The 22,435-nt window shown below is 43.1% G+C and overlaps 1 protein-coding gene across 1 annotated transcript in view; it reads left to right on the top strand.

The window, feature by feature from the left end:
* Nucleotides 1-22,435, top strand: part of slc49a4 (solute carrier family 49 member 4) — a 74,009-nt gene that overhangs the window by 37,797 nt on the left and 13,777 nt on the right. The window contains exons 6-7 of the mRNA XM_074657960.1: nt 7,840-7,907; nt 16,030-16,157. Coding sequence (XP_074514061.1) covers nt 7,840-7,907; nt 16,030-16,157 — 196 coding nt within the window. The remainder of the gene's footprint in view (nt 1-7,839; nt 7,908-16,029; nt 16,158-22,435) is intronic.

The following is a 22,435-nucleotide window of genomic DNA, read 5'->3' as shown; positions in this document are numbered from 1 at the left end:
CTGAACTCTACTGCAGCAGTTTATTAACAGCTTCAGACGGATCTCAAGGAATCTAAATATGAAAACATCCTTCTGTCATTGAAGCTACTCAGAGCTTCAGAGCTTCTGTCCATCTTTAGTGAAGAGTCCAATCAGTCTCCACATTTACATTCCTGCTCGTCATCTTCAGTCTGAGACGGGCCGAAGAGGAAGACGAGCTGAGTGGAGAGTAGGGCTGTCCCCTGCTGGATCAACAGAGTGATATGCATATTACTGACTTTATTTATCCTGATTTTAGTGCTACATAAATAAGCTTTATTGTCAGGCTGTTAATAGGTATACTGTTTGTTTTAAAACTCATTTCAATACTTGTTTATTGTTAAATGAAGAACACAGAAGGGCGATGAGGCGTAGCTTTGGTTGCGCCTGTTTTTTTTTTATTTAAAGGTTATTTTTTAGTCTTTTTTCCTTTATTTGTTAGTGACAGTTATAGTTGTGGAAGGGAGAGAGAGAGAGAGAGAGAGAGAGGATAACATGCAGCAAAGGGCCACAGGTTGGATTCCAACACCGGGCCGCTGCAGTAAGGACTCAGTGTTCGTACATGGGGCTCTACCTGCTCTACCAGGTGAGCTACCTGAGTGCCCCCGGTTACGTCCGGTTGCTATGATACGGAATATCAAAACGTCGGCACATGGTAGAGTACTTGGTCGTGCTGCAGCACGTAGAGAGAGGACGGACCCGCCGGCCTCTTCATTTCACCTCTGTTGTTGTTGTTGTTGTTGTTTTTTCCATTGTCGTCCAGCACTTGTACATGTTGGATGTGACGGTTGTGGTATTTGTCCCGCCCCTCCTCCATTGTGATTGGACCTGCTGGGTAAAACATAGACAGTGTCCATCGCAGCGTTTTACCTTAAAAAATTTAAAATGTTCAACTTTTCGCGACCAGAAAAAAATGACAAAACACGCAGCGTAGAATAGATGCTCAGCGCCTCGTCACGCTGCCGGCGTTTGTAGCACGGAATAAATACGCGGCGCTCCCATAGAGTGCTGCAGGGATGACATATTTTTGTAGTCAAACAGGAAGTGATCCACTAACAGCCAATGGGATTATTCCGTTGGTTTTGGATTGGATTTGGTAGAAAATAATCTCTGTAGCAAAGAAACCTTTATGATACTGACATGTTTTGTTCAGCAAGATAATTTCCATAAATTAAATTTGAATGAAATCAGCAGAAATTAAAAGCTAACGTTATAAACTATAGCTATAAACCAACTACACCGCGGTCACATGAAGGAGGACGAGTCGGCGTGATGACGTTTAGGAGTCTCATTTAGCCACTTGTAAGCAAACCGCCTTTTTAAAGACACGTAAAGGCTTCAAACTGTGCTCATGATGTCGTACTCGCTAAACGGCACCGATACCACTTTACGGCGAGTACTCAAATGTAAGTACTTGTACTCGGTCTGAAAGGGGTATCGGTGCATCGCTACATCTAACTAAAAACCTGTTGACTACCAGACAAGGGAACAGGAAGTGCTAACATGCTAACTCATTTCTGGGTTTTAGGACTGCGGTATTGCAGTTCTTGCAGTTCTTGCAGTTCTTGCAGTTCTTGCAGTTCTTGCAGTTCTTGCAGTTCTTGCGACAGCCCTAATGTGGCGCAGGAAAGAGGAAAAGCTCGCTATAGTTTACGTGTTCCAGGTCTCGACGCAGCGGAACGTCAAAAGACAAAGAGAGAATCTTTACAAGGTTATCATCAGACGGAGGATGAGACGCTTCTCGACTCACCTCCGTCTTTATACCTCGGTGAAGAGTCGCAGAGCGAATACCAAACTGTTCTTAGATTTAATTTCTTCTCTCTCTCTCTCTCTCTCTCTCTCTCTCTCTCGTTCTTTCATCCGTGCTCGTTAAGAAGATCTGTTATATGAATAAAAGAGTTGCAGGATATCCGCTGGGTGCAAAACTTTGAGCTTAAAGAATAACTGAAACAGAGTGGAGCGTCTAAACGTGGCGAGGTGGAGGAACGCTGCAGAAGATCTCTGAACATTTCCTCTCTTCTTCTTCAGGCGTGGAGACGTTTGTTCTTCAACTCAGGTTGAACAGAAGAAAAGCAAACATCTTTCTGTTTAAGCTCACATCCGGTTTCACTCTCTGCTCCTGAGAGGCAGAAACAGCCCAGAAAGACGTTGTTCAGGGAGAGAAAGGAGCATATGATGTGTATATATAGACCTGTTTCCTCTCTCTGCATTCTCATTTTAACAGAAACACTTTTAGCTTTGCTCTTTTATTATCCTTCAATCATCCATGAAATGTGTTACTGAGTCTGACTGTTTCTCTGCTAATTTAAAGGAGGCAGTCGGAGCCTCGGGCCGAGGCATCGATAGCAAAATAGCTTTCTATTAATGTCCTTGTGCTTTACAATAATTTGTTCATTTTGGTGCAGACGGGTGTTTACATGCAGGTGAACTCACAAACACAAACTTGGTGCTCCTTTTCTGTTGCTGATAAAAGCTCCGTCGCTGCTGCTGCCAGTGTTGTCTGTTTCAGCCTGTTGTGATGCAACGTGAACCTCCAGTTAGCGTTATCTCTCTCTGCAGACCAGATCCTGCTCCAACACGGGCAGCATGCATGTATGCTCATTTCTCTCCTAACTGCACCATTTACCTGCCGGGCTCCCTTCATTTGTGCTCACAGACCACAACAGGATCTGATGTCCTGCGTCCCGGTTACTAGTGCTGACTTCCAGTCGTTGTGCTTTATTTCCACATCTGTCCTAGAAAGTTGTAGGACAGATGTTGATATTGATATAAAACAGTAGATGCAACATTACGTTATAGAGAGACCAGAGAAGCTGGCATCACTTTACACACGTCAGTACAGAGTAGATGAGAGTAGATGAGAGTAGGGCTGGGCGATGTGGCCTAAAAATAATATTGCAATATTTTTAGGCAATATCGTGATACACAGATATCCTCTAAGCACTTCATAAATGCTCGATTTAACCCTTTGATGCGTACAATCACACCACTATGATGCTTCTTGTAGTCCCTGCAGTATATGTCTGCATTAAAACCTTCTTGTTTATATTCATTAGTGGTTTCTGTTGGAACTATTTTAATCTTGCACGCAAAAAGGGGGAAATCACAAGTTCAATTTAACAAAACAGCATCCAACAGTATTCACTTTAACCAAATGGTTATCTGGCAATACATGCTTTATAAACTGCAGTCTGGTCCACTTCTTCAGGCTCACCGCTTTGGTTCTGTTAGCTGGACGTTCAGATCAGTAGATGTGGAGAAGTGGCTCACCTCTGTTAGCTGGTTGGCCAACTTTTCTCTCACTGAGATGTAGAAGTCTGTCTCATCCCAGCAGGTCTGCTGCTGCTGCTCCTCTCATACTCATATCCAATAATGACCTCTGTATTACAGATGTCAAATGCTGTTTTAAAGTGCAGCTTTCCTCCACCTTTCCTCCGCTTCATGCAGTCATTTATCCTCCAGATCTCATCTCTCCTCTCTGTTGATCGATGTCAGCAGTCTCCTCTCAGCTGTTTCTTCAGGGTTCCTCTCAAAAAATACTTCTGTCATGGGTTTCCTGTGATGGATGGAGAGGTAACCAATGCTGCTGGGGGTGGGCAGCAGGAGTCTTCGGATCAGACAAATGTCGTTGCCTATTTTCTGAGACTGGATTGGTAAAACAAACTTCCTCAGCAGACGGTTCTAAAACCGTTCTAGTAGTAAAACATCCTGGTTTACGTCATGATGTCCTGCAGGGTACAGATTCAAACACCCTGAGAGACTCTTGTTTACTTCATGTTGACCTGGTGGTTCTAAGGAGTGACCGTAAGTTCGGAAGTTACGTGACAAATAAGTCAACGTTTGCCTCAGGGATTGGAAAACCGAGGTCCTGTCTTGAAGCAGAGGTCGGAGGTCATTCCCTTGATGGCCAATCCTAAGATTCAGCTTTTTCTCATTCAAATAATGGAGGGTTTAAGAGTTTAATCTACATGAGTGAGAGTCATTCCTCGTGGCTACTGGAGTTCACAAACCTTTCAATCAACCAGTGTTTGGTTTCCATGTAAGGAATCTGTAGATAAAGCAGAGGAGAGGACGGTGATGATGTAGTTCTGTTGGCGTCCAGCGCCGTCTGGGCAGCTTGTAGCGGAGTATAAAGTCATATAAAGATGAGAAACAGTACCCCCAAGTCCAAGGCTAGGTTACTCTGCCAGGTGGATACCTCCGTTTGTTTGAGGTGCTGAGTGAGTTTCTGGACTCAGCGAAAGAGTTCACTTCCATCCAGTTATTGTTTCCTCTCCAGACCTTCAGCCCTGCAGACACAACGGCTGCTGCTTGGCCGAGAAAAATATATAAAAACAACAGTTTTCTTTTGACAGAAGCACATCTCAGGTTGTGCATTTTCTCAGTCCGTCCTTCCTGCAGTTATAATGTTTTGACAGAATTCTCTCCACTGTGTTTATAATAAGTAGGAAGTGGAAGTAGGGGTGAGACCAGGACAAGAGGCATTCAAACTAGAGCTGTCAAAGTTAACGCAAATTCGTTTTAACTCCTGTGAGAGAGAAATGCCATGTCTCTTGTGATGTGTATGTAGCATTTGTTTACTCAGATAAACCTGAATGTCCCGGACGAGCCCCCAAAATGTTGGAGAAATTATTTGATAACAAGTCTCTGGTCATTCAGTTAAGAAGCACTACAATTTATTCAGCAAATGCATTTGGATCCATACAGCAGACAAGTCAGTGTCAAAGACAAAGAGCTCCCTCACTGCAGCATTCTTTATAACCCCCCTTGTGGCCCACACCTTCCACCCTGCTTCTGTGTGAAAGCATCGTCTATTCATACAAGGGAGTTACTTGTGATTCGCTAGTTTTAGCAGAGTGCAGGTGCGAGGGGGGGTAAGAAATGTAACTACACATTAGGACAGTCTGTGCTCTCCTGGAACATTCAGATTTATCTGAGTAAACAAATGCTACACACACATTACAAGGGACATGGTATTTTTCTCTCACACAGCACTAATTTCTTTAATGCATTAAGGCAACTTGTGATTTTTTTGGTTGTAGCAGCTCAGTTTTAAAGCTAAAGTAAAGACACTGGTATCATATGAAACAAGGAATCCATTGGTACCAAAACTCTCACGATTTTATTCTGACATTGGAAATATGTCTGCGACAGATCGCTTGAAAAGTCGTTTGGTGTAAGGTCGGCCTTAGATTAAAGGCGCAGTTTGAACTTTAAGGCTGGGGGTTCACAAAGAAATCTAGAGGGAATGTAATGTGTACGACACAGAGAGGTTTAATGTATTGGGATGTGTGTAGTTTACATATTACACCACCAAACAGAATGCAACGCAAGCAAGCATCAGTGACTAGTTTTTGTCAACTTTTGTCAGAGGCCCTGTTTCTATTTATTCCTTATTCCAACGGATGAGGACCGGATACGATATCTGATACGATATCTGATACGATACCTCCTAATTTCACCAGATCACCAGGAAGTTTACTGAGGCTACTGTTGGCTGTATTGTTGGTCAATTCCAGTAAATATCGCAGTATAAAACCTGTGTTTTCTGTTTAAAAAAACCACAAACGTCGGAAGAGAGCGAGTACCTCTCAGCCATCTTTAAAGTGGTTACCTCTCCAGTCTGATCTGGAGCTCACAGCTGATCGGGATGTGGTTTGTTTACATGGCGCAACAGAATCTATAAATAAAAAGACCACAAATCTATCTTCTTATCTCGTTGGTTTCTTATTCTGTCAATAAGAAGACACAACAAGGTCGATATTATTCATCATTACAATAAGTTATTAGTTCTACGTTATTATAAAAACATGTAGATGCATTTCTCGGAGGTTCAGTGAACCCTGAACCAACGCAGACCGTGCCTGTGCATTAGACTCTTCCTATCTAAACCTAAGACTTAAGAAGTTTCTGTAAATCGACCCCTGACCTGGAACTGGGATCGTTTCAGATCTTGTGAAAGTGCTTCACTCCTGCTGGCGTTTGCTGTGTGAGCTCTGCAGACTGAAGGATTTAGCGTCGAGCTTAGCATCACCATAATGAGTGTATGACTCAGGAAAGCCTTAATGGAGAGAGGATCCATTTAGAATTCACAGAAGTGCAGAACCTGCTTCTTTTAGTCTGATTGCTGTGTTTTTTTTTTTTTTTCCCCGTATAGAAAAAGCCACTTATGAAGTTCTGGATCAGTGTTTATCTTCATCAGAGTGAAGCTCTGCCTTCACATGGAGCACTTCCTCGCTATTAAACGCCGTCTTGTGGATTTTCTGGGATTACGTGCAGTGAGTCGGTGTAGGAACACCATGTAGAACCAGAGCTAAGGATAAGGTCTTTGATTATTGGCTTAAAATGGCTTCTAACAAGACATTGAGAGAAAGGGAATCAGTGAAAACAAACCTTGGCTTTCCCCACGCTGACACCAGTCATCTCCAGCTTATTGACACAATCGCAATACAGCAGACGTGATTACGCTTCAAAACCTGGCCCCTTTTTAGGCTTCCAAGGCTCTAAGAATACTGCAGTTAATTAACTCTCCACCCGCACATCAAATAACAGTCATTTGCATCTCAGAATTGAAATGGATTGGCGAGCAGTGTGTTGTGTTCAGCTTCCAACTGATGTGACGTTATATATATATATATATATATATATATATATATATATACCTTAGAAACCCTCGCACTGGTGCTGCACAGCCTACACAGATAACCAGCAGCCGTTATGTAGGTGCCAGTGGGTGTTTCAACATGTTTGTGAATCAATGTATCCTCATATAGCATTTTATATATCTTATGAATAGTTATTCCTCATTTTTCATGCGTGCAACACGTGTACATTTCTGCTTGTTACATGCATGCAGTCTTTTCAAAATAGTCTTCTAGTCTTCTTGGCTGAGCGCAACTTAAGTTTGGAAGTTACGTTACAAGTAAGTCAACGTTTGGGTTAAGATAACTACAGAAGTGGCGTTACTTAAGTACGGAAAGTTACGTGACAAATAAGTCAATGTTGACTTCTGGTTTCACGTGATGTACGAACAGCGAAAAAACTGTTTTTTGCCCCCCCGACCGCCTCTCTACGCAGCGTTTGTCGATATTTATATTTCCTGGTTCACGATTACGTGGATTATATACGATCCTCTTCGTTTACTCGGCGTGTCGGTGTAGTTTCACCTCGCCGAGCTGCTTCAAGTCAAGCAAACAAGCATCGTGCAAAAAATATTACGATGACGTTTTGACGTTCATCACTTACTAAACCAGAAGACCTTTTACATTTAATAACTTTGATCGTCCACTTCTCCTCATTATAGACGTTGATGACAGGTCGATGCAGAGTCTGATTAGGCAGAAAGCATCAGATCCTACTTAACATTCTGCTGCCGGGCCGTCTCATCCTCCATCTGGTTGGATCTGTTGCCTCGGGGAGATTGATGGCAACCAAACACCTTCACTGGCTCTCGGAGACGATCTTGGCCGCGTGCTACACACTGATTGGTTTGGTTTGATGTGTGCGTGCACGCCGCTACACGTTACCTTTTATTGATTCTGCTGCCGTCCTTTAACCATAACGTCCTTTCTCCTGACTTTAAGGGATGCGTCGGCCTTCATCCCTGTAAATACGTCAGGACAACACACACACACACACACACACACACACACACACGCACAGCTGTTGTTGTAGCAAAGCCGCCTGTAAATCTAGCAGAAGCAGTGATTGACAGGCCTCGGCAGACTCCTCCGTCGAGCTCCGTCCTGTCACGGACCGCATGTTGAACACTGAATAACCTTTATTCCTCTTCTTCTTCTTCTGTTCTGTTCTGACACGCAGGTGGACGCAGGTTGGATCGGTTTCTGGTCGACTGTTGGTGGATGTGTGTTTGGAGTCGCGATGGCCAGGTAAGATACTGCTGATTGTGTCCAGTCAGGTGTGTGAGAGGACGACTTCATACGTCTGAATCATGTGTCTTTCATGCTTTTAGCTTGTAGAAAGTCCTCTTTAAAAATAGATGTTATTTTGTTTAGTTTTCACATATTTTACTGGTATTTTTCACACATTTTTCAGATATTTTACTAATAATTTTCGGACCTTTTTTGGATATTTTTCACACATTTTTCGGATATTTTAAACATAATTTTCAGATTTTTTTACACATATTTCTGAATGTTTTGTGATGCTTTTAGCTTGTAGAAAGACCTCTTTACAAATAGATGTTATTTTGTTTAGTTTTCACATATTTTACTGGTATTTTTTGGACATTTTTCAGATATTTTACTAATAATTTTCGGACATTTGTTTTTATATTTAGCTACAGGACATGACTCTTTCACATCGCAGGCCGGCAACTCATTTGTAGTTGCATTTCCAAATGGAGATTTTATTACTTTCCAAACTTTCCCACGATCATTTAGGTTACTAGTAGTTTCTAACGAGAGAGGTTAAAAGATTTGGGAGCTGTGTTAAAATCAGCTAGTCAGCCTGGGATTTGGATTTTCTGACTTTATCTCTTTCTTTTAGTCGACTGGACAGCTGAGGGGAAAACCAAAGATTGTTTCAGCCTTTCACTCTAAATGTGCGGAAAGGAGCAGCATGTTTATTTATAATTTTAGTAAAAGCATCATAAGAGTATTTCCACGCCAGTTGTACATCATTAATGAGAGATCCTGTTCCAGTCAAAGTCAAGTTATTGATAAAGCATGAAAATAATAAATCCATCACTCAGTATGCAAACATATGATACTTCAGTGTTTCCCCCGTGACTCTAGGAAAGCCATATTGTTTATAACATTATTAATAACTCTCTCTAATCTCATCTAGTGTCCTTTAATATATATGATCTGATGCAGCGACGCTGTGATAGAGGGGGGGGGATAGATGCTAATGCAACGAGCCACTTCAGCTCCGTTGATGGATAGAGAGCCACGCTGCAAAGACAAAGTGTGGAGTCTGCAGAATCCAGGGATTCATTCCTCCCCGCCCCGACGGATGTATGTTTATCGCAGGCCGAGGAACCAATCAGCACTCCCCACCGGCCCACAGTGTTTCCTCAGAGCTGTAATCAGGGGAATGAGCCCATAACTCGCTCTGTTAATCAATGGAGCTGTTAGCAGCAGCAGATGAGAGTGTATGTAAACAGAGCTGTTGAGTTATTGGTGTTGATTACATAGACTGGGACTCACTGGAGGGATTGATTAGCCTCTCTGTGCTGCAACAGTTTACTCTTTAATGAAATTCAGCTTTAACAATTGGCCACATGTCATTAGCTCTACATGTACACGGCCGTTGAATAGTTAGTAACCTGCTGATACACGGCTGGATAGGGTCCAGTCAGGTGTGTGAGAGGACGACTCTACATATCTGAATGGTCTTATAGAAAGTCCTCTTCACTAATAGATGCTGTTGTGTTTAGTTTTCACATATTTTACTAATCATTTTTTTATATTTTTCACATATTTTACTGGTATTTTTGGGGATATTTTTAAGACATTCTTCATATATTTTTCATGCATTTTTCAGATATTTTCAATATCTTTTTCACATATTTTACGCATATTTTAATAATACTTTTCGGATATTTTTTCACATGTCTGAATGGTGTTTTATACTTTCAGCTTGTAGAAAGTCCTCTTTACTAATAGATGTTATTTCGTTTAGTTTTCACATATTTCACTACTATTTTACACACCTTTTTTGGATATTGTACAAAAAAATTCAGATATTTTACTAATATTTTTCGGACATTTTTTTTACATATTGTTCGACATTTTTTAAATATTTTTTTCACATATTTTACTATTAACTTCGGATATTTTTGGGATATTTTTCACATATTTCTGAATGTTTTTTCATGCTTTTAACTTGTAGAAAGTCCTTTTTTACTAAAAGATCTTATTTAGTTCAGTTTTCACATTTTATTATTATTTTTCAGACATTGTTTGGATTTTTTACATATATTTTTCAGATATTTTACTAATAATATTTGGAAATTTTTCGAATACTTTTCACATATTTTAATTATAATTTTCAGACATTTTTCGGATATTTTTCACATATTTCTGAATGTTTTTTCATGCTTTTAACTTGTAGAAAGTCCTTTTTTACTAAAAGATCTTATTTAGTTCAGTTTTCACATTTTATTATTATTTTTCAGACATTGTTTGGATTTTTTACATATATTTTTCAGATATTTTACTAATAATATTTGGAAATTTTTCGAATACTTTTCACATATTTTAATTATAATTTTCAGACATTTTTCGGATATTTTTCACATATTTCTGAATGGTGTTTCATGCTTTCAGCTTGTAGAAAGTCCTCTTTACTAATAAATGTTATTTTGTTTAGTTTTCACATATTTTTTGGACATTTTTCACATATTTTCTAATCATTTTCGTAGTCCATCTTGGCCGCACCGATTTCAAATATTAAACATGTTGTATATTTATGATGGGATATCCTGTTGTGTGTGGGGAACTCCGACGACAAACGATGACGCAGTCACGTGGGAAAGAACGACAGCCGATGAAGAAGGAAGAACAACCACCGTCGTCATGGTGTCGCGGCTAACACATGAGCTAATGCTAAACGTGAAGGATAAAGTAGTTTAAAGTAGTAGTACGATGGAGCTCAGAGATGGAGGAACAACGATCAGTGTTTATTTAACGTGTCTCCATGACTTCATCCATCCATCCTAAATATCCAGAGGAACAAAACTGTTAAATGTAACAGAACATTATTAAATCTAACACGTCGTTATGTGTTTAGAGTTTCTCACATTTTCAACTTCTGTTAAGATTTGAATGATCTTTTAGTGTCAGCCGTCCTTCAGCGGAGGCGTACGACCACCAGGCTGTAACTCTAGTTTCCCTCTTCTCCATCAGCTCGCTGTAATATGACGAGGAGATGTTGGGAGGAAAGCTCGTGGTAATGAACTGAGCAGAGAGCGCTCTTTGTCCTCCGTCTCACCCACCAGCAGCCTTTTAAGATGTTAATTTCAAGATGTGACTTATTATACGCCGCTAGCTGTCCTTCTCCCTGCAGCTTCCTCCAGCTAGCTCCAACGCTGAGCACAGTTTCCACAGTTTAAATGCTTTTGGTGCTGCAGGTGCTGCAGTTTCACGTTTTAAGTGTCCTTTACTCCTGCAGAGATACAGTTCTTCGGGGGGGGGGGATTAGCACTTGGCCTTTGCAAAGAAAAAGAAAACACTGGCTGTCTGCAGACATGACATTGCCGGTGTGTTGCCAGTGGATAGGTGGTCTGGTGCCCGTCATGGAAAACATTTAACAGACTATCTGGGAGCTGGTTAATTGTGTGGCTCACACAGGAGCTGATTGGACGACAGGAGCTGATTGGACGACAGGAGCTGATTGGACGACAGAAGCTGATTGGACGACAGGAGCTGATTGGACGACAGGAGCTGATTGGACGACAGTCACACGCTGTACGCTTTTTTTTCTCACGGCTCGAGGAGCGTTGAAAGAATACCTAACAAGCGTCCCTCGTTATCTTCCCATTACAAACCCTGGTAAAAGAGGGAGAGAGGGAGGATGAGGCGTCAGAAAACAGACCCAGGTCCTTCTCCTTCATATCACCGAGGTGTGAGCCAGACTCCAGGTTAATGAGACGAGATGGAAGCGAACACAAATGAGCGTCAGCCGGCGCCTAATTTGTTTTGCCTGCAAACGGAGGACAATCTGTGATTGCATGCTGGTCATCATCATATTACTCCGTCTGCATCTATTTAGTTATTTACTGCATGTCCCTCGCACTAAAAAACGTAGACGGGCCCAATTTCTAATCTATCACGCTGAGGATGATATTTCATCATTGTCCGTCCGCAGGCAGAAAATGTAATCTGATTCTACATGATGTTATCTTTATGGCCAATAAATCCTGTTAGAGCAGTGGAAAAGATAGACTTTTAATTCTGGCGTCGCCTCGCGAGGTGACTCGACCCTCTTTACTCACTGAGTAGTGTGACACGGCTCTGAATTATATCAGCGGAGGCACCGTTGGTGCTTTCAGTATTATTCTGGATTCCTCTTATTGTCAGCAAATCTCATCAAAACACCAAAACCAACAAAGTGTTTCCAGACCTTCTGACTTCCCTCCTTGTCTGTGGCCTGTCCATTTTGCATTAAAGGTCTTTGTACACCTATGTTCCATCTGAAATACGACCTCCTGTTGTCAGTCACATTTACACAGAGTTGTTTGACCTCTCAGAGCCACCGTCCGTTCAAACGTCATCATCCAATATAGCGTCTGACAAACATTCACTCCGTCTCTCAGCACAAAATACTTTATGATAAAGAAATATAAGAATACAAAAATGCAGAATGTAAAGATAGATTGAGGATGTAGGAAAGATCAGACTGTAGTAATGGTTCTGTAGGCAGCTAATCGATAACTTCTAGCTAACGTCATCCGTTCATTAACCCTGTTGGGACGAGTGCTATCCATCTCTCCCACGCAGTTAATTCAGTTTTGTCTTGTATTGCGAATCTTTGCAACGAAGAGAATAATAAAACGCATCGGACTCAGTGTGAAAGGTTTCTGTGCATAACGAAAAATACGGACTTAGTGAGCAAAGACCTTAAAGCGTCCCTCCAGCCAGCGTTACTTCCTGTTTTTTGGTTCTTTCTCAAACAGAGAACGAGGGTGTGGTTAACAGTCAGACGTTATTCATCACCATGGCAACCAGATTGCATCATCTCAACCCAGTTTAGATGAATTTACTGTTCATCAGACCAGAATTATCTCAACACATCAACTCTCTCTCTCTCTCTCTCTCTCTCTCTCTCTCTCACTCGCGCTCTTCTTCACCGTCTCCTCCTGGCGAGGCGGCCGTCTGGCTGCTGCTGCACCGAGGAGCCGCCGCGGAGGACGGATATACTTTACATGTTACCGAGGGTCCGCCGTTTGAAAGGCAACGTTTTGGAGATGCTAACACCGGGCGCTCTCTCCTCAGCTCCAGCACCGACACCGACACCGACACCGACACCGACACCAACACCAACACCAACACCAACACCGCACCGGGCGGCTCTGAGATTCCTTTATTAATCTAACGGGACTTCTCTCTGGTTTTCTGTTGAGATGAAAGTTGTGCGCTCCCGTCGTCCGGACCTGTTAGAGGCCGGTGAACCTCCGGTATCGTCTGCTTTCTGTTACTTTATCTCGAGCAGGAGGAGACGGTAAAGAAGAAACACACAGTACACAATCAAATGAAAAACCTCCGTTAGCTACGGCAACAAGTTGGACTAGCTAACTACAGCTAACCAGCTAACTAACTGACTGATAAACAGATTGTTCAGTTTGCTGCTCAGACGTACATGAGCATGAGTTCGCCTGCAGCTTGGAGGATGACCTTTGACCTGCAGCTTGGAGGATGACCTTTGACCTGCAGCTTCTACTATCGTCAGGCGTCATATTCACATTTTAACAACAACCTTCTTTTTGAACTTTGAGCACAAACTGAAGTTATTAGTCAGAAACGGTGTGTCTGATCAACTTAGTCTGGAAATGACTCAAATAAATATGAAATATAGAAATGCCACATTACACTGGAGGGGAGAGGAGGGGGCTTTAATCTGGTGGTTTTCAAAGCCTCAAACTTCAGTTGTTAGTTTAACTCTAACGGTGTCATGAACCGGACTTATCTCGCCAATCAGTGAGCGAGCTCTTTATCAAGTGGACTCAGGGACCGTCAGAGTTGGGAGGACATAAGCTACTTATGGTGATCAGATTGGACGTGATACGGGGGGGGGGGGGTAGTCTGTCATCCTCTCTGTAAAGAGATGAGGGCTCGTCTGGGTGGTGGGGGAGGGGCGGGGGGTGACGAGGGTTTCATCCCTCTCTGGCACCGGCGGCGGCTGAAGGGTTGAGCCAGGCGGTGGCAGATGGGTGATGCAGATTTGAGGCGTGTAGCTGTGGAGCAGAGACGCCAGACATCTCTGTAGTGGAGAGCTTGGCCCGCTGACCGGACGGCCTCGTCCAACTACAACCAGCTCATCGGTTCAAACCTCAGATCTGATCTCTCACACTGATCTGGAGTCTAAAGGAAGGAATCACTCTCTAGTATCAGCATCCGTCCTGGCACGCCGGCTAGTGCTGCCTTCAAATGAGCTTGTGAGCTTGTGTGGTGCACACCAGAGGGGTATTTATCTTTTTTAGGATTTTGAAATAGATTCTTTAATGCCAGAATATGTTCAAACAAAAGGCCGATATGTCTGAATAAAAAGTCTGAAAAATGTCTGAAATATGTCTGAAAAAGGCAGAAAAAAATGCCGAAATATGGCCCAAGAAATGTCCAAAAAAGAGCAAAATATGTCTGAAAAGAAGCCAAAAAAAGGATGAAATATGCTCAAACAAAATTCCGAAAATATGTCGGAAAAAAGGCTGAATAAAAGTCTGAAAAATGTCAGAAATATTTCCGCAAAAAGGCAGAAAAAGTTAGCAGGAAACGTTATGGTACGGCAGTAACGTGCGGTGGAGCCGGCCATCGCTCTCGTCTCCGTGGTCAAATGGGCCGACGCTACGACTGTAGAGCACCCAGATACTGACATTACTGTTCTCTGCATTGAAACGGCCCCGATGGAGCTGACCATGGATGGATAAAGAGAACGGAGCTGACGGGAGAGCTAGAGACCACCTTGGAGAAGTTAGAGGAAGTAGACACGTGGGACTACGTCCGCTTTTCAAAATAAGGTGTTAACAAAGGGAACTGTTTATACAAAATACATTTATAGAAATAAGATTGATGGATTATATTCACCAGAAGTATAAAACATCATAAATTAAAAAGAAAATACCACTAATCTGTGAGGGAAATGTCTTTATTCTTTGATTTCTGGGTTGCTGGATAATCAATAATTCCTGACGATGACTGATATATTTGACTTCAGAACATCTCTGACTACATACATGCTGATAATCAAACATGTTTACTGGATTCATTTAGAGTAAAAGTCTCTAGAAGTGTATGTTTCAACTTGTTCCCCTCATGGTTTAGTATTAATAAAGTTAACAACAATCACAATAAATCACAAAACATATCGATGAGATGAGGTGAATCGTCCCGACCCATAGTAACGAGGGCGATGCTAACTTCCTGTTTCACATCATCCCTGGAGCTCTTTATTGTTTCTATCTCTTTGTTTAATCTCTTGTGTTTTGGTCTATCTGTTCTTTGTCCATGAAAAACCAAATTGATTAATGAATAGAGAGTATAGCTGCTGTCCTGTGAACGAGGAGGTGACGCGGTGAAATCCCCGGAGACGTCGTCGTTGTCGTCTACAAAACGCCGCCGCGTGGCGATGTTCTCATTATCCGTCTGGAGGATGATTTCCCTCAAGCTCGCTGACAGAAACTTCACAACCTAGCTGAACTAATCAGCCTCTTCCAACGCGCTCCTTCTTTTATTCGTGCATTAAGTTCATTGTCGGAGTGTAACCCTCCTTTTTCATCGAGCATCGTGTCTGTGAGCAACAAAACAAAAGTAATTAGTGTCTTTCTCTTTGCTACCGGCTTCTGTAGCTTCATCTAATCTCTCACTAGCATACATATGCAGAGGAGCGGAGGGGAGTTAATGAACTATGAGGGTTTAGAGAGGGCTACAAAGACAAACCGCAATGCTCAAGAGAGAGAGAGAGAGGGAGAGAGAGGGAGGGAGTTTGGGAACGGCCCGGTGGCTTGTCTTCCACAATATATTACAATGTGCATCTCAAGTCCGCCTGCTTAGCTGCTGAAACAAATTGAATCAACTGTGGGAGAAGTGTCTCAGCTCGTGTAATGACAAGAACAAGTGACGCTCCCAGAAAGAAGTGGGAGAAGGGAATGATCCGGCCTTCCTCTGAGACAACGCATGTCTCCGGTAATAGATGATGACACGGAGGAAGCCCACGTTTAGACGGAGCTGCTGGTTGTAGCTATGGAGCTGTTTTATTTCAGGATATGTTCCCTCAGTGGTGGTGGTGGTGGTGTTGTTGTTGTGGTGTATTAACTGATATTCCTCCTCCCAGGTTTGCAGACTCCATTCGTGGGATGTTGAAGCTGATCCTGGTGCTGATGCTGGCGGGAGCCTCGCTGTCCTCTACCTGGTTCACGCTCACCTGTCTGAGCACATTCACTCACCTCCCCTCCACTGCAGGTGGGTCCACAGCAGCAGCAGCACCGTCAAGGTCACACTGAACACAGGCAGCTGATAGCAGCCAGAGACACAGTAGAGATCAGAGAGCAGCTCAGGGCTCCTTCTCAAATACAGGACAGTCCAGTCTGAAGCATTCAGACCAGAACAGCTTAGTTTATACAGTCCAGTGTGTAAGTTACAAGTAGTGTAAGGGATTACCATTTACTAAACAGTCATTATATTACAGTTATTATTCCAAGTAACGCTGTGTTACCAGAACGCAATTTATTTGTGCCAGGTAGGCTGATGTTACGATGACATGAACACGCGGCAGGTCAGTATGCATCTTCACATCGCGTTGACGTCAGGCAGGTTGGAATTGTAGTCCTTCTCATACATACTGTAATACCGCCACATTTAAAGGACCAGTGTAGCATTTAGGGGGATTTATTAGCAGAAATGGAATATATTATTAATAACTGTTATGTGTTAAATGTTTTCTTTAGTGTATAATCACCTGAAACTAAGAATGGTTGTGTTTTCGTTATGTGGAGGTAGGAGGAAGTTACCGCTTTTATTGTGGTAGTCTGAGTAACGTGACGTCATATCTATTCCGTATCCGTCAACCAAAACAAACCTCAGAGAGTCTAAAACGTTGGAGGGTCAGCGTGGATACGACCTGCACCCTCCCATGTTAAATCCAGCGTGGTAAACACTACACATCCAGTAAAGGATGGAAACACTTTGGGTTTCACACATTGACAGGAAAAGCAGAGCTAGACAGAGCAGAGCTAAAGCTGCATGCTAACTTCTAAAAAAGGCCAAAATATGTCCGAAAATAAGGCTGAACAAAGCCTAAATACTATGTCTGGAAAAAAAAATGTGAAAGGCTGAAATATGTTCGAAAAAATGCCAAAGTATGTCTGTATGAAAGTCTGAAAAATGTCTGAAATATTTTCAAAATAAAAGGCTTAAGAAAGGCTGAAATATGTCCAAAAAAGGCCCAAAATAAAATAAGAAAATGCCAAAATATGTCTGAATTATTTAAAAAAAAAAGGCAGAAATATGTCTGAAAAAATGCTTAACAAAAATATGCAAAAGTATGTCCGAAATATGGCCCAAAAAATGTCCCAAAAAGGGCGAAATATGTCCGAAAAAAGGCGATATATGTCTGAATAAAAAGTCTGAAAAATGTCTGAAATATGTAAAAAAAAAAAAAAAAAAAAAAAAGCAGAAAAAGCCTAAATATGTCTGAATTATTTTTAAAAAAAAGGCTGAAATATGTCAGAAAAAATGCTAAAAAGAAATATCCAAAAGTATGTCCGAAATATGTCCCAAAAAGGCAGAAATATGTCCGGAAAAAAAGGCCACGGTTGTGGTCTCTATAGATAATATCCCCGTTCATGACCACTATACAGGGGGAAGGTTTTTATATAACTCACCAGTTTTATATCATATTAAAGTGTAAAGGTAGGCATAATGAGGGCGTGGCCACTTTGAGTGACAGGTGGGTGCCGTCATCCGGCCCGCTTCAGCTAAAATCAAATCACCATATTTAAAGGGAGCGTGTGGAGTTTCTGTGTAAAGCTTCAGTGTTTGTCATCACTAGTAGTCAAACTACGACTCACAGACATCAGCAGCTGCCTGCTGTCTCTCCTGGTGATGCTCCGTCAGCCGTGTTACTGCAGCCAGCTTCACTTCCTGCTGGTTATGGATCTAAGTCATGTGACTATCTTGGACACTCAGGAACATTTCACTGTGATTGTTTCAGATCAGTGACCTGCTCTATGGTCCTAACATTGGTGGACTATGTATAAAGGTGTCGTACACCGTTCACCCAGGATGGATGTGAACACCCTGAAAGCTTAAAGTCAGCAGATCTGGAGTTCAGAGTCTCACTGCTTCACTTTCTAAATGTTTACCCAGTGGGATGTATGTCTGGTCCACATTCATCAGAACCGCTCCATTAGGAGACGTCAGTGATGAACCCGGTGGGACATTAGTGGACTGAGCTGCCTTTTCTGAGCCAAACCAATAAGCATACCAGCGTGTCGTCGTTCAACGCCACTGACTCCAGCCGCCGCCGCCGCCATCATCCATCATCCATCATCCATCATCCATCATCCATCATCCATCATCCATCATCCATCATCCATCATCCATCATCATTCTCCAGGCGCTGGCACCGCTCGCCGTCTGTCTGTCTCACGTCCACCTCTCTATCCAGACGCTGGCAGTCTGCAGCCGCCAGGCTCCAACCTCGTTCAGCCACCTGGCGTATCACACGAGAGGGTGGCGGCAACACAACCTGCCAGAACACCTCGTTATCCCAGTATGGCACGGTCAATAGCACAGATCAGTGTCATCTGAGCAGCCATCTTTCAATCATTTGCATAGACGTTGTCAATGGGGGTCTGTAATGCTACGTGTCCACAGGGGCGTTTTTTATCGCGAGGGGACGCGACGCTTCCCAGCATTGGACGCTTGGTGTGCTGTCCCTAGAGACAAGGCACTCGGCTCCTGATTGGACGAACGCTTTCCCGCCGTTGGCTGCTGCTCCCAGCTTTCAAACCGGAACCAGTCTGGAGGCTCGTTTGGAAACTTTCTTCTCTTATTTCACGTAAATAGTTCACTGAGATGTGTTTCTGAAAACATTTGAGGAGAGAAATAATCCATGTTGATGAATCTGTCTTTATTTTAGATCAACAACGTTTAGTTTAAAAGATCCTCGGGAGTTTTCGAGAGGCGGCGAGTCGCGTCGGACGCCCGTGATTTACATAAAGTAGACGAGCCCTCAACTTTATGCAAATGAGGAGCGGGCGTCGTGACGCCTAGTCTCTCGAATTGCGACGCCACGCTACCAGAATGCTTTGCACAGCTGCTTACATAGACAATGAATGGGGGGCGTGGAAAACACGGAGGCTGTGGACACGTACCATAAGACGCCTTAAAGAGGTAAATTAATATAATATTTTCACCACTTTCCCTCGCCGTCAGTCAGCTCTTTCTGACGGGGAACTAAAGCAGTTGTATCCATCTATGCTCTCTTCAAAGCCAGACTCCATTGAAAAAACAGTAATTTTACATCTGTTAGTTTGTTTGTGTTATTGTGTGACTTTGGTTAGTTCGGATTCACAAACTAACCAACCGATCGAGGCAGCGGTAGACCAGCAACTTCTGTATTCTGCAAGGTAAAATTACTTATTTTTTAACTAACTAACTAACCAATATAAAATTCCAGTTTTTTTCAATGGAATATAACCGCTTCAGTTCCCCGCCAGAAGGGGCTGTCTGATGGCGAGGTAATGTGGTGAAAATATTCCCTCTTCAAAGCCACCAGACTTCCTTGAAAAAAACAGTATTTTTACCTCTTAGAACACGGGAGCTGCTGGTCTACCGCTGCATCGATCGGTTAGTTTGAGAATCCGAACTAACCCTTTAAACACCAAAGTTTAACACAAACCAACTAGCTGATAGATGCAGCGGTAGACCAGCAACGCCTGTTCTGAGAGGTAAAATTACTGTTTTTCTGAATGGAGTCTGGTGGCTGTGAAGAGAGCGATATAATGGTTTCAAGTTCCCCGTCAGAAAGGGCCGTCTGACGGCGAGGTAAACGGCTGTCTGATGGCAAGGTAAAGGGCTGTCTGACAGTGAGGTAAAGGACTGTCTGACAGTGAGGTAAAGGGCTGTCTGACAGTGAGGTAAAGGGCTGTCTGACAGTGAGGTAAAGGACTGTCTGACAGCGAGGTAAAGGGCTGTCTGACGGCGAGGTAAAGGGCTGTCTGATGGCGAGGTAAAGGGCTGTCTGATGGCGAGGTAAAGGGCTGTCTGACAGTGAGGTAAAGGACTGTCTGACAGTGAGGTAAAGGGCTGTCTGACAGTGAGGTAAAGGACTGTCTGACAGCGAGGTAAAGGGCTGTCTGACGGCGAGGTAAAGGGCTGTCTGATGGCGAGGTAAAGGGCTGTCTGATGGCGAGGTAAAGGGCTGTCTGACAGTGAGGTAAAGGACTGTCTGACAGTGAGGTAAAGGACTGTCTGACAGTGAGGTAAAGGGCTGTCTGACAGTGAGGTAAAGGGCTGTCTGACAGTGAGGTAAAGGACTGTCTGACAGCGAGGTAAAGGGCTGTCTGACGGCGAGGTAAAGGGCTGTCTGACAGCGAGGTAAAGGGCTGTCTGACGGCGAGGTAAAGGGCTGTCTGATGGCGAGGTAAAGGGCTGTCTGATGGCGAGGTAAAGGGCTGTCTGACAGTGAGGTAAAGGACTGTCTGACAGTGAGGTAAAGGACTGTCTGACAGTGAGGTAAAGGGCTGTCTGACAGTGAGGTAAAGGACTGTCTGACAGCGAGGTAAAGGGCTGTCTGACGGCGAGGTAAAGGGCTGTCTGACAGCGAGGTAAAGGGCTGTCTGACGGCGAGGTAAAGGGCTGTCTGACGGCGAGGTAAAGGGCTGTCTGACGGCGAGGTAAAGGGCTGTCTGAAGGCGAGGTAAAGGACTGTCTGACAGCGAGGTAAAGGGCTGTCTGACGGCGAGGTAAAGGGCTGTCTGACGGCGAGGTAAAGGGCTGTCTGACGGCGAGGTAAAGGGCTGTCTGACGGCGAGGTAAAGGGCTGTCTGATGGCGAGGTAAAGGACTGTCTGACAGCGAGGTAAAGGGCTGTCTGACGGCGAGGTAAAGGGCTGTCTGACGGCGAGGTAAAGGGCTGTCTGACGGCGAGGTAAAGGGCTGTCTGACGGCGAGGTAAAGGGCTGTCTGATGGCGAGGTAAAGGGCTGTCTGACGGCGAGGTAAAGGGCTGTCTGACGGCGAGGTAAAGGGCTGTCTGACAGCGAGGAAAAGGGCTGTCTGACAGCGAGGTAAAGGGCTGTCTGACGGCGAGGTAAAGGGCTGTCTGACGGCGAGGTAAAGGGCTGTCTGACGGCGAGGTAAAGGGCTGTCTGACGGCGAGGTAAAGGGCTGTCTGACGGCGAGGTAAAGGGCTGTCTGACGGCGAGGTAAAGGGCTGTCTGACGGCGAGGTAAAGGGCTGTCTGATGGCGAGGTAAAGGGCTGTCTGACGGCGAGGTACAGCAGTGAAAATATTCTAAATATAACGTAGACTTAAATGAATACAGCTATCCCTTTAATTGTCCTTGACTTCCTCCAGTTAACTTCACATTAATCAACATTATGTAAATATCACGTTGGCCTGAATATAAGGAACGGAAATAATATGCAGATTAATCAGTAATTAAAACAATTATGTTTAGCTCTGAATGCATGAATGTAGAGTCCTCAATCGTACTAGAAGAAAACGTCTTCCTCTGCCCGCCACGCGTTCCTTCCTTCAAGGATCCCCCGCTGCCTTCTGGGAGCTGGTGGCTGATAACCTAATTCAATAACGTGACGGGGAAAGTGCAGCGGTTTGAAGCGCTCTTAAGTGTTTGATATCAGTGCTTCATTAGAGTTGAATAAAGACGAGCGGGGGACGAAGGCTGCCATTGATGGCTGCATGAGTGGCTCCCGGGTTCCCCCGTCACAGAGCGCCCGGCCCTCAGCGGCGCCGTGATTAAAGGGACGCGCGGGCTAATGGGGAGCTCATTTGGACCAATCTGCTGTGATAAGGGAGATGGAGGGTGCCGCGATGCTCCAGAGGTGACGGCTTAATCTCCATCGCATATCCACTCTGATGCTCAGTCACACATTTCACTTCAGGTCCCAGCCAGAGGACGGCAGCTGAGACGAGACCTGGCGCTCGCCAAACACACTGAACGTTTGGCGTTTTTTTTTTTGGGGATAACATTTTATTGATTTTACAGATATGTATTGGAAATTATTAAAAAAACAAATTACATAATTTAAAACTAAATATTAATTGAAATAATAATAATGATGAATAGATAAATAATATAAATTAAATAACAACAATAAATGATAATAAAATAATGATAATAATATTTAAAAAACACTTATAAATTAATTATAATAATAAATACCCCACCCTCCCAAACAATGTGAATGTAAAAGTTTAAAAACAAGAAAAAAGAACAGAACTAATGGCGACTACACAGAGATTTTTTGTGACTAAATTTTATTGATTTTAAAGATATCCATTAGAAATTATTAACAAATAACATAATGTAAAACAAAATGTTAATTGAAATAATAATAAAAAAATACAGAAATAATAAAAATGAAATACATAACAATAAATAATTATTATTATGATAATAATAATGAATAAATAATAATAATAATAAATCTCCCCCCAAAAAATGTAAAAGTAAAAAAAAACACTAATAAAATTAATAATAATTAATAATAAA

This window comes from Sebastes fasciatus, chromosome 14 (assembly GCF_043250625.1).
Source record: "Sebastes fasciatus isolate fSebFas1 chromosome 14, fSebFas1.pri, whole genome shotgun sequence".
Lineage (NCBI taxonomy): Eukaryota > Metazoa > Chordata > Actinopteri > Perciformes > Sebastidae > Sebastes > Sebastes fasciatus.
Note: the sequence above shows the minus strand (reverse complement) of the source record. Positions and strands in the feature narration are given on the sequence as shown.